Source organism: Dermochelys coriacea, chromosome 14 (genome assembly GCF_009764565.3).
Source record: "Dermochelys coriacea isolate rDerCor1 chromosome 14, rDerCor1.pri.v4, whole genome shotgun sequence".
Taxonomy (NCBI): Eukaryota; Metazoa; Chordata; order Testudines; family Dermochelyidae; genus Dermochelys; species Dermochelys coriacea.
The window spans coordinates 28,388,877-28,400,885 of record NC_050081.1 but is presented as its reverse complement, the minus strand read 5'-3'; the positions used below and the strand labels follow the sequence as shown (position 1 = coordinate 28,400,885).

The window sequence follows — 12,009 nt, the reverse complement described above, 5'->3', positions numbered from 1 at the left end:
AGTCAATAATCAATACTTCAGATACAAAAATAATACATGCATACAAATTGGATATTCATACTCAGCAAATCATAACTTTTCCAATGACATCTTACATGATCCATCTTGCAAAAAAGGAATAATAATTATGCTATAATTATATCATAATAATATCACTATGAAGAATATGCGGTGCAGTATCACACCCTCTTCACCGCCTTTCTTGGACTAGCTCCAGCCATGAAGAGGGGTCTGGGCGCTGCAAGTTTAGAAATAGACAGGGGTTTAACTCTAGATCTGTGTGTTTGTCAGCAAGGCCTGCAGAGTGCACAGATCCTGCAAACTCCTATTGAGGGTGTAACAATTCCTCTCACCTCCCCAGACATTTGCCTCTCCCAAGGGGGTTCAATGACCATGTTCCCGTCCTCTTGGATTCCATGTTCCCCCAGCACAGCATGGGCACAGGTTCAATTCCTGGAATGTCCTTCGTGATAAATACTCTCCCTATCCTCCATGCAACCTGATCTTATCTCTTTTCACCCCCTGAGCAGGATTTCCCATTCCCAAACCTGACCTCATCACCCGGCTGGAACGATGGGAAGAGCCGTGGGTACCCGATCTCCAGACCTGCCAGGAAAGGGAGATTCTGAGAGATACCCACATAGGTAAGGAGTTGGTGAAACTAACACAGAAACCATCTGGCGATTGAGGAAAAACGTTGAGAATCCCAAAAATGTGGTGTCAGCAAACACCTCAGTTCTGCCTCATCTCATCCAGGTCAGGGCTGTAGTCAATATATATCATTCATGGCTTTCCATCCGTTCTGCTAGCTGCAGGCATTTCCTTCCCTGTGAGTGTTTGGATGGGATGTGGAGGCAGAATCCAATTGTTCAGTCTTTGAAAATGTATTGTGTTGGATTTTCCCTTTGTGCTATTCCTCTTTCTCCCCACCATAGACAATGACTCCTGCCCGGATTGTCTCTCTTTCTCCCAGCAGGTGATGAGCAAGAGAGTGAGAAAGAGGAGGAGAATCAACATCAGGAATTTCCTGGGAAAGTGGAACCACAGGGGACCTTTGGGAGAAGAGCTGAAGGGAATTTCTCACAGTGCTTGGAACAAGGAAAAGCCTCTGGAAATCAGCACTGGTCAGAGAGGCTATTCAGAAACCAGCCTACCAAGAAAGTGCCTGAATCTATTAAATATGTGGGAGAATGCAAGGATCCTGAGGAAACCACAGCCCAGCAGACAAATCACAAGAAAGAGAAACCCAATCAGTGCCTCAAATGTGGGAAACAATATATTCTGAGATCACACCTTCTTACACATCAGACAATCCATATGGGAGGGAAACCCCATAAATGCTTTGAGTGTGGGAAGAGCTTTAGCCACAGCTCATACCTCACTGCACATTGGAGGACCCACACTGGAGAGAGACCCTATATATGCTTGGACTGTGGGAAAAGCTTCAGTAACAGCTCAAACCTTACTAAACATCGGAGAATCCACACGGGAGAAAGACCATATAAATGCCCAGACTGTGGGAAATGTTTCATTCAGAAGTCAAGTCTTGTTACACATCAGACAACTCACACTGGAGAAAGACCCCATAGGTGCTTAGACTGTGGGAAAAGCTTTAGCCACAGCTCATACCTCATTAGACATTGGGGGACCCACCTGGGAGAGAGACCCTATAAATGTCTCGAGTGTGGGAAAAGTTTCATTCGGAGCTCGCACCTTAGTAGACATCAGAGAATTCATACTGGAGATAAACTTCATCAATGCCTCCACTGTAGGAAAAGTTTCATTGAGAGACCAAACCTTATTAGACATCAGGTAATCCACACAGGAGAGAGCCCCCATAGATGCTTGGAGTGTGGGAAAAGTTTCACACAGAGATCAGCTCTTGTTACACATCAAGCAATCCACACAGGAGAGAGACCTCATAAGTGCTTGGACTGTGGGAAAAGTTTCATTCAGAGAACAAACCTTATTTCACATCAGACAATACACACAGGAGAGAAACCACATAAATGCTTGGATTGTGGGAAAAGTTTTGCTTACAATTCAGGCCTTATTGTGCATCAGAGAATCCACACAGCAGAGAAGCCCTATAAATGTTTGGACTGTGGAAAAAGTTTCAGTCACAAATCAAATCTTACTAAACATCAGAGAATCCACACGGGAGAAAGGCCATATAAATGCCCGGACTGTGGGAAATGTTTCATTCAGAAATCAAGCCTTGTTATACATCAGACAACCCACACTGGAGAGAGACCCCATAAGTGCTTGGTGTGTGGGAAAAACTTTAGCCACAGCTCATACCTCACTAGACATTGGAGGACCCACACGGAGGAGAGACCCTATAAATGCCTTGAGTGTGGGAAAAGTTTCATTCAGAGCTCACACCTTATTAGACACCAGAAAATTCATACTGGAGATAAACCTGATAAATGCCTCCACTGTGGGAAACGTTTCACTGAGAGAACAAACCTTATTAGACATCAGGCAATCCACACAGGAGAGAGCCCCCATAAATGCTTGGAGTGTGGGAAAAGTTTCAATCAGCGATCAAACCTTATTATACATCAAAGAATCCACACAGGCTATAACCTTCATAAGTGCCTTGACTGCGGTAAAAGCTTCAGTAGGAGCTCAGAGCTTACTAAACATCAGAGAATCCACAAGGGTGAGACCCTAGAAATAGCTTGACTGTGGGAAAAGATTCAATCTGAGTTCACACATCAGTGAACCACGTAACAGAGAGACCTTGAAAGTGGGGGAAGCGTCCATTGGTTGCTCCCATAGTATCAGGCATCAGCAAATCCACACAGGGAAGAAATCTCTGAGATGTTCCCAGGGTGGAAAATGCTCCAGGTGTAGCTAACACCATATTAGACTGGTCTAAGCAAACCCAAGGCAGAGGATGGGAAGCCCCAATCAGCCCCACCTCCCTGCTGCAGCCTTGGTTGCTGAGCAAATGGGCCACAGGTGGGGGAAGGAAGAGAGAAAAACTTTCCCAGGCGCTCCCTCGGCCTGGCTGAAGTTTCCCCCTCTCCCATCCTTTCCAGATGGGATCCCCCTTCCATGGAGATTAAGAGAAGGACACTTGGGCTTGGCCCTACCTTCTGTCTAGACACCTGTCCCACCCCCGCATCTTCCACCATCCCCTGGGCTGGGTTACTCCAATTACCTGAAGCTGTTCCCTGGAACGGGGGTGTCCAGAAAGGCTAGTAACTCATAGAATCATAGAATCATAGAATATCAGGGTTGGAAGGGACCCCAGAAGGTCATCTAGTCCAACCCCCTGCTCAAAGCAGGACCAAGTCCCAGTTAAATCATCCTAGCCAGGGCTTTGTCAAGCCTGACCTTAAAAACCTCTAAGGAAGGAGATTCTACCACCTCCCTAGGTAACGCATTCCAGTGTTTCACCACCCTCTTAGTGAAAAAGTTTTTCCTAATATCCAATCTAAACCTCCCCCATTGCAACTTGAGACCATTACTCCTTGTTCTGTCATCTGCTACCATTGAGAACAGTCTAGAGCCATCCTCTTTGAAACCCCCTTTCAGGTAGTTGAAAGCAGCTATCAAATCCCCCCTCATTCTTCTCTTCTGCAGACTAAACAATCCCAGCTCCCTCAGCCTCTCCTCATAAGTCATGTGCTCTAGACCCCTAATCATTTTTGTTGCCCTTCGCTGTACTCTTTCCAATTTATCCACATCCTTCTTGTAGTGTGGGGCCCAAAACTGGACACAGTACTCCAGATGAGGCCTCACCAGTGTCGAATAGAGGGGAACGATCACGTCCCTCGATCTGCTCGCTATGCCCCTACTTATACATCCCAAAATGCCATTGGCCTTCTTGGCAACAAGGGCACACTGCTGACTCATATCCAGCTTCTCGTCCACTGTCACCCCTAGGTCCTTTTCCGCAGAACTGCTGCCGAGCCATTCGGTCCCTAGTCTGTAGCGGTGCATTGGATTCTTCCATCCTAAGTGCAGGACCCTGCACTTATCCTTATTGAACCTCATTAGATTTCTTTTGGCCCAATCTTCCAATTTGTCTAGGTCCTTCTGTATCCTATCCCTCCCCTCCAGCGTATCTACCACTCCTCCCAGTTTAGTATCATCCGCAAATTTGCTGAGAGTGCAATCCACACCATCCTCCAGATCATTTATGAAGATATTGAACAAAACGGGCCTCAGGACCGACCCCTGGGGCACTCCACTTGACAACTCCTTCCTTCCCCAAATCCTGCAGGGTACTGGGATCTGTGGGATCAAATATTGAGGGACCAGGAGGATCATTTTGTGCAAGAAATTGAGGATTAAATGTTTGGAGCTTCTGGAACTAGGAAGCAGAGCAAGCTGGGTGGTGGGGCTATCGAAGTTTGAGGGTTAAGAAGAGAGGGAGAGCACAGGGGACTAATTTCCACAGGGCCTTTTGTAGGAGGCCCAGAGAACCCACCTCTTCCCCCACAGCATCAGCCTCTGAGGTTCTCTTTATGGTAGGAAATGTGGTTGGGATTAGCCAGTGCATCTCTGTGACCCTCCATCAGATTCCTAGTATAAACTGACCCTGAGCATCTTATCCCCCTGTTAGCAGAGTGATGGCCAGTCTCAGAGTTCCCCTTTTGGGGCCAGATTGTCTCATTCTCAGAAATTCTCACATTAGTTCAGGCCGAGGTGAAAACCATTTATTGTTTGTACATTTTCTAACTTATGGACCAGAATTAACTAGATGCTAAAAAATCGGAGCAGTGACAGTAAATGTTGTTCTGGCTTCTGTGCTATTCGAGGGTGATGGGGTGAGTTGCAGGGATTCCCTCCTTCCCTCATCACTATCACACTCCACCCTTGACACAGTAACCTCTGTCCAAGCAATAGAGAGTTTTCTCCTCTCCCCATTCTACCCCTCCATATCCCAAAGGGTCACTTACCACAGTGGCCTTGGCTCACCATGCTTAGGAATCACAGTTTGATTTCTATGATCCTAAATCAGACTCCTGAAGGCTGGAGAAGAAAGTGTCACAGACCTGGGAGTTGACAGGGAAATCCCAATGACCCTCAAAGCACAATTTGACCTGTTCAATCTTATAGCCCTGTTTCCATCTATTGATAAAATTGCTTCCGTTTTTTTTCTAGGCTAATCCAGATCATTTGTAGATGGGAAGTTTGGGTGTTTTTTTTGTTTTTCTTTCTCTTTCCTTTAGCCTTTTGTAACTAATACACCCAAATAATGAGGTGAGATGTAAAGCAGGTTTAGCCACTTCGGAAGAATAGGTACATTTATTTTCCTGATTTTGAGTCTTAAAAGAGTCTCTGAGATTTCAGTTTATGAATATGAAAGTGTTTTATAGCCCAACATGTATTGTGGGTTTTACTCTCTTTGTGAAGGCCGTTTGGTCACATACTTAAATATTAGTTTAATTTGACATGAAGTAGCTCAGATTTGTTGAAGACTTCATGAGACAAATGATCATTGCCAGAGAAGCCTTTTTTTAAAAAAATTATTATTTTAACCTGTTTAACCCTTTGTCATGAGATCTTGTGTGTGTTGGAACAATGACAATGATCAATATCTCTGAACAAAAACTGAAGGTGAGAGCAAGATTCACAGATTGAAACAGGGAAAGAAGTTATTGCCTGATCCCTGCAGTGATGTGAGAAACAGTCAGGAGGGGGAGAGGGTGGGAGGTGGGGGATCCGAGCTAGGAAGCTGCTGGGTTTGCTCTTCAGAGCCAGACAACTGAGGCTCAGAACTGTGAACTCCCTGCATCAGAGCCAGAGAGAGATAAGAATAGGTCTATGAGTGTTGTGTGAAGCTGCCCCTGAACTCTAAAGGGTCATGAATGACACCCCACAAAGAATGATTGGGGCAGGAGGAGAGTCTCTCCCGATTGCTGAAATGATGAAGGTTGGTGCAGGCAAGAAGTGAGCTGGGGATGTCAACAGACCTGGCCAGCCTTGAAGCCAGGCTGACCCCAATCATTGAGGCCAGAGAGATACCAGGAGCCCTAAACCTGGCGGGTCATCTGTTAGGATGTAGATATTCAGGCCTGTCTGTAAAGGCCTATACGCTAAGAATTTAGGTGTATTCTTATCACTTAGCTAGTTACAGAGGTATAAAAGAAAGAATCAAAATCACTGTCTGCTGGTGTAAGGGCCTTCTCTTACTGTGACAGTCTGAGGCCCTGTTCTTAGGCTAAGGCCTTTGGCTAAGCAACAGAGGCAGCCATAAGCTGGGAAGCGAACGGTCACCTCCTCACACTCCAAACCAGTCACACTGAAATAAGGCAATTTGGGGCTGTTAGAAAGGTGATCTGATCTATCACCTCCAGAGAAAAGGAAGAGCCTAGAGGATGTAAAAGGAAGTTTAGTTTGATAGATTTCTGTTCGTTAAGAACTCACTTATCAATAGACACAGCTGGGAAACCCTTATGTCTTTATAGATGTAGTTGTGAAATCCTCACTTCTGTATTGTTTTGTCATTATAGTTCCCACTTTGCTATTGTTTATTTGCATGGTCTCTGTCTGCTGTAAAATTAATTTTGCTGGGTGTAAACTAATTAAGGTGGTAGGATATAATTGGTTAAATAATCATGATACAATATGTTAGGATTGGTTAGTTAAATTTCAGTAAAATGATTGGTTAAGGTATAGCTAAGCAGAACTCAAGTTTTATTATATAGTCTGCAGTCAATCAGGAAGTAAGGGGGGGAATGGGAATGGGAACGGAATGGGGGTGGGGAAATTGGAATCATGTTTTGCTAAGGGGGAGGAAATTGGAATCATGTTTTGCAAAAGGGGAGAATGGGAACAGGGACACAGGCAAGGTTCTGTGGTGTCAGAGCTGGGAAGGGGGACACTAAGGAAGGAAATTGGAATCATTGCTTGCTGGAAGTTCACCCCAATAAACATTGAATTGTTTGCACCTTTGGACTTCGGGTATTGTTGCTCTCTGTTCATGTGATCAGGACCAGGGAAGTGAGTGGGTGAAGGAATAAGCCCTTAACATCATCCCTCCCCACTGAATCTACTGAAGTGTCCTGTGTTGGGACGAGAGAGGCTGTCTCTGCCCCACTCACCCCACCCTGCATCCCTCCAACCTCAGCTTTTTGGGTTTCCTGCTTTTGGATTGTTTGCTTTTGTGACTGGGTCCCCGCATCTCTCATGGCTTCTTTACACTTTTCTACTAGTTTATAAATGTTGCTGGTGCATGAGGGAGTCGGGTGCAGTAATGTGCTGCGCTGGGACTGAAATGTGCCGAGCTGGACTGTGGGTGGGGAAGGGAGTCTGTCTTTGTTCCTCCTTTGAAATAATAAAGTAGAATTTTTTTCTCCCACTCTGTGTCCTTTGTTTTGCATTAAATGACTACCAACTCCAGAGTTAAGGTTAAAGTTAAAAACAATACAAACATGGTGTGGGATGGAAATGCACAGTGAGGTCACTCATACAACCTCATCCTTGCCCTGTCATAGGCTAGTCAAACTTCCCTTTGAGCTAAAACTTGCTGAAATCTTGTCCCCCTCTCCCTGACCCCAGCACAAATCAGTAGTAATATGACTGGGTTCACAGGGTCATTCTCTCCCTCATTCTGGTGTAAACCAGAAGTAATCCCATTGGAACCCCTTAAACTGTCTACAATAGTGTGAAGTTGTTGTGAGAGGAGAGTCAGACCACTGGCCTCTAAGCGTGTTAGCAGGAAATATACAGAGAGAGAGAGAGAGAGAGTCTGATCTCTGGAATGGATTTCAGCTCAAGACCCCTGTTATAACCTTACCCTCTGCCTCATTCTAGCTCAAGCCCATTGAAATCAATGGGGCCTTTGGCAGTAGTACAGTGAAATACATGTAAGATGTTGCAGGATTGGTAATTTAGATCCCTAGGATGGGGAGTTTCTCTCGGCTGATACTTGGCCTGTTTCTCATACTACAACTTTCCCCATTTCATTCTTGTCTGACTACACAGTAATTGGACCTATTGATACCAGGATTATTTTTAATAGCAGATAGAGGCTACACCCAAGAGTAAGGCCCTATTGTGCTTGGTATTGTATTCTACATACATGTCATGAGAGACAGCTCCTAAGGAAAAGAGTTTCAAATCTAAATATACAAAACAAACAAAGTAATGATTCTGTAGCTGTCAGGAGCAACTCCATGATTAAGGCCATGCATTTAAAGCACGTTTCCAACTTCCGATATGTGTGAAAAAAAGATTTTTCTTCACCCAAATTATAGCACTTACACTTAGAGTACAGAACACATAGCCACTGGGAATGAGGAAAACGGGCTTCCCTAGCTTCAGTTATCTGTGTATGAGAGAGCTTGGATGACTCTTCTCTATACAGTCTCTTGGTTCATCTCTGTGACCCTGGAGGACTCACATTTACACAGTCTACTGCAGAGATAACGTACCTGCTGATACTGGGGCAGGGGGTGGGGGACACAATGTAAAGTGGGAGGGCACGTGACCATCCCATGTATTGCCTCTGGGAGGAATGTTCCAACCCCACCTCCCTGGGCCAGGGCATCCAAGCCCACTGGCTCCTGGGGGCTGGGAAGCACTTGCCTCCATGCTGACGGGGGCTCACAACAACATAGTTTCTCCCTGGAGCTCTTCGGCACTCATGGACGCCTCAGCAGAGGAAGCATGGGATACAAATGTGACACAGTACCCCATATTCATCATAGTGGTATCATTAGGATATGATTATGACATGATGCATCTTGTACAAAATATGTCATGTGAGGTGTCTATGGAAATGTTATGATTTGCTGAGTACGATTATTCTGTTTGTATGCACGTACCATTTTGTATCTGAAGTTATTAATGTTAACTATGTGTCTGTATTTCAAATGTGCTTACTCTGGATAACACCCACAACTAGCCTTTTGGGTACAACAGTGAAGAAGCTAGACAGTGCTAATAGCTCATCAGCAAAGACAATGGACCATGGAAAAGGTTTGTACTCAACAGGGAACATTTTAGCCAGCCTATGAGTAATGGCTGCTATGACTCAGCAAGACATGCAACGTCATGTGAGCGGACTACATGACACTAAATTCCATTTTGGTACCTGCATTTTTCCACGAACAGGGCCTGGAACTTAGCTTGAAACAAAGGCTTCCCTCCATATGGAGAGACTATATAAAGTGGGGAGTGACATCATGATTTGTCTTCACTCCCGCACAACTCAACACCTGAAAGAAGCTCAGGAAGACAAAGGACTGGGATCGTGGAAGGGGAACCCAAGCTGCAAGGCAGATGCAGCTTGTGCCTTAAGAATCTGCAAGCCTGCTTGTATCATCCGTCAGGGTGAGATATTGCTAATTCAAATCCTATCTATCTGGTAATTTAGGCTTAGTTTGCAGTTTTGTTTATTTGCTAGGTAATCTGATTTGATCTGTTTGCTATCATTTATAATCACTTAAAATCTTTCTGTAGTTAATAAACTTGTTTTATAAGAACATAAGAATGGCCGAACTGGGTCAGACCAAAGGTCCATCTAGCCTAGTATCCTGTCTTCCAACAGTGGCCAATGCCAGGTGCCCCACAGGAAATGAACACAACAGGTAATCATCAAGTGATCCATGCCCTGTCGCCCATTCCCAGCTTCTGCCAAACAGGCTAGGAACACCATCCCTGCCCATCCTGGCTAATAGCCATTGATGGATCTATAAGTTAAAGAAGTATGAGCTGGATGAATGGACTATAAGGTGGATAGAAAGCTGGCTAGATTGTCGGGCTCAACAGGTAGCGATCAATGGCTCCATGTTTAGATGGCAGCCGGTATCAAGTGGAGTGCCCCAAGGATCGGTCCTCGGGCCGGTTTTGTTCAATATCTTCATTGATGATCTGAAGGATGGTGTGGATTGCACCCTCAGCAAGTTTGCAGATGACACTAAACTGGGAGGAGAGGTAGATACGGTGGAGGGTAGGGATAGGATACAGAGGGACCTAGACAAATTAGAGGATTGGACCAAAATAAATCTGATGAGGTTCAACAAGGACAAGTGCAGAATCCTGCACTTAGGACAGAAGAATCCGATGCACCGCTACAGACTAGGGACCGAATGGCTAGGCAGCAGTTCTGCAGAAAAGGACCTAGGGATTACAGTGGATGAGAAGCTGGATATGAGTCAACAGTGTGCCCTTGTTGCCAAAAAGGCCAATGGCATTTTGGGATGTATAAGTAGGGGCATTGCCAGCAAATCGAGGGACGTGATCGTTCCCCTCTATTCGACATTTGGTGAGGCCTCATCTGGAGTACTGTGTCCAGTTTGGGGTCCCACACTACAAGAAGGATGTGGAAAAATTGGAAAGAGTCCAGCGGAGGGCAACAAAAATGATTAGTTTTCAGAGTAGCAGCCGTGTTAGTCTGTATTCGCAAAAAGAAAAGAAGTACTTGTGGCACCTTAGAGACTAACAAATTTATTTGAGCATAAGCTTTCATGAGCTACAGCTCACTTCATCGGATGCATTTGGTGGAAAATACAGTGGGGAGATTTGTATATACACACACAGAGAACATGAAACAATGGGTTTTATCATACACACTGTAAGGAGAGTGATCACTTAAGATGAGCCATCACCAGCGGGGAGGGAGGGAAGGAGGAAAACCTTTCATGGTGACAAGCAAGGTAGGACTGGAACACATGACTTATGAGGAGAGGCTGAGGGAACTGGGATTGTTTAGTCTGCGGAAGAGAAGAATAAGGGGGGATTTGATAGCTGCTTTCAACTACCTGAAAGAGGGTTCCAAAGAAGATGGATCTAGACTGTTCTCAGTGGTAGCAGATGACAGAACGAGGAGTAATGGTCTCAAGTTGCAGTGGGGGAGGTTTAGGTTGGATATTAGGAAAAACTTTTTCACTAGGAGGGTGGTGAAACACTAGAATGGGTTACCTAGGGAAGTGGTGGAATCTCCTTCCTTAGACATTTTTAAGGTCAGGCTTGACAAAGCCCTGGCTGGGATGATTTTGTTGTGGATTGGTCCTGCTTTGAGCAGGGGGTTGGACTAGATGACCTCCTGAGGTCCCTTCCAATCCTGATATTCTATGATTCTATGATCCTTCATAAATTTATCTAGCTCTTTTCTGAATCCTGTTATAGTCTTGGCCTTCACAACATCCTCTGGCAAAGAGTTCCACAGATTGATTGTGTGTTGTATGAAGAAATACTTGCTTTTGTTTGTTTTAAACCTGCTGCTTATTAATTTCATTTGGTGACCCCTAGTTTTTGTGTTATGAGAAGGAGTAAATAACACTTCCTTATTTACTTTCTCCATACCTGTATTATTTTATAGACCTCAATCATATCCCATTTTAATCATCTCTTTTCCAAGCTGAAAAGTCTTAGTCTTATTAATCTCTCCTCATACAGAAGCTGTTCCATACCCCTAGTCATTTTGTTGCTCTTTTCTGAACCTTTTCCAATTCTAATATATCTTTTTTGAGATGGGATGAACACAGCTGCATAAAGTATTCAAGATGTGGGTGTACCATGGATTTGTATAGAGGCAATATGATATTTTCTGTCTTATCTATCCCTTTCTTAATGATTCCCAACATTCTGTTTGCTTTTTTTACTTCTGATGCACATTGAGTGGATCGTTTCAGAGAACTATCCACAGTGACTCCAAGATCTCTTACTTCAGTGGTAACAGCTAATTTAGACCCCATCATTTTAGTTGGGATTATGTTTTCCACTTTGCATTACTTTGCATTTAGCAACATTGAATTTCATCTGCCATTTTGTTGCCCAGTCACCCAGTTTTGAGAGACCCTTTTGTAGCTCTTTGCAGTCTGCCTGGGTTTCAACTATCTTGAGTAGTTTTGTATCATCTGCAAATTTTGCCACCTCACTGTTTACCCCTTTTTCCAAATCATTTATGAATGTGTTGAATAGGACTGGTCCCAGTACAGACTCCTGGGGGACACCACTATTTACCTCTCTCCATTCTGAAAACTGACCATTTATTCCTACCTTTGTTTCCTATCTTTTAACCAGTTACCAATCCATGAGAGG

At 44.5% G+C, this 12,009-nt stretch overlaps 1 protein-coding gene across 1 annotated transcript in view; it reads left to right on the top strand.

The window, feature by feature from the left end:
* LOC119842761 (zinc finger protein 436-like) overlaps positions 1 to 12,009 on the top strand; it is a 380,355-nt gene that overhangs the window by 15,957 nt on the left and 352,389 nt on the right. The window contains exons 3-4 of the mRNA XM_043496654.1: positions 531 to 644; positions 974 to 2,279. Of these exons, the coding sequence (XP_043352589.1) occupies positions 531 to 644; positions 974 to 2,279 (1,420 nt within the window). The remainder of the gene's footprint in view (positions 1 to 530; positions 645 to 973; positions 2,280 to 12,009) is intronic.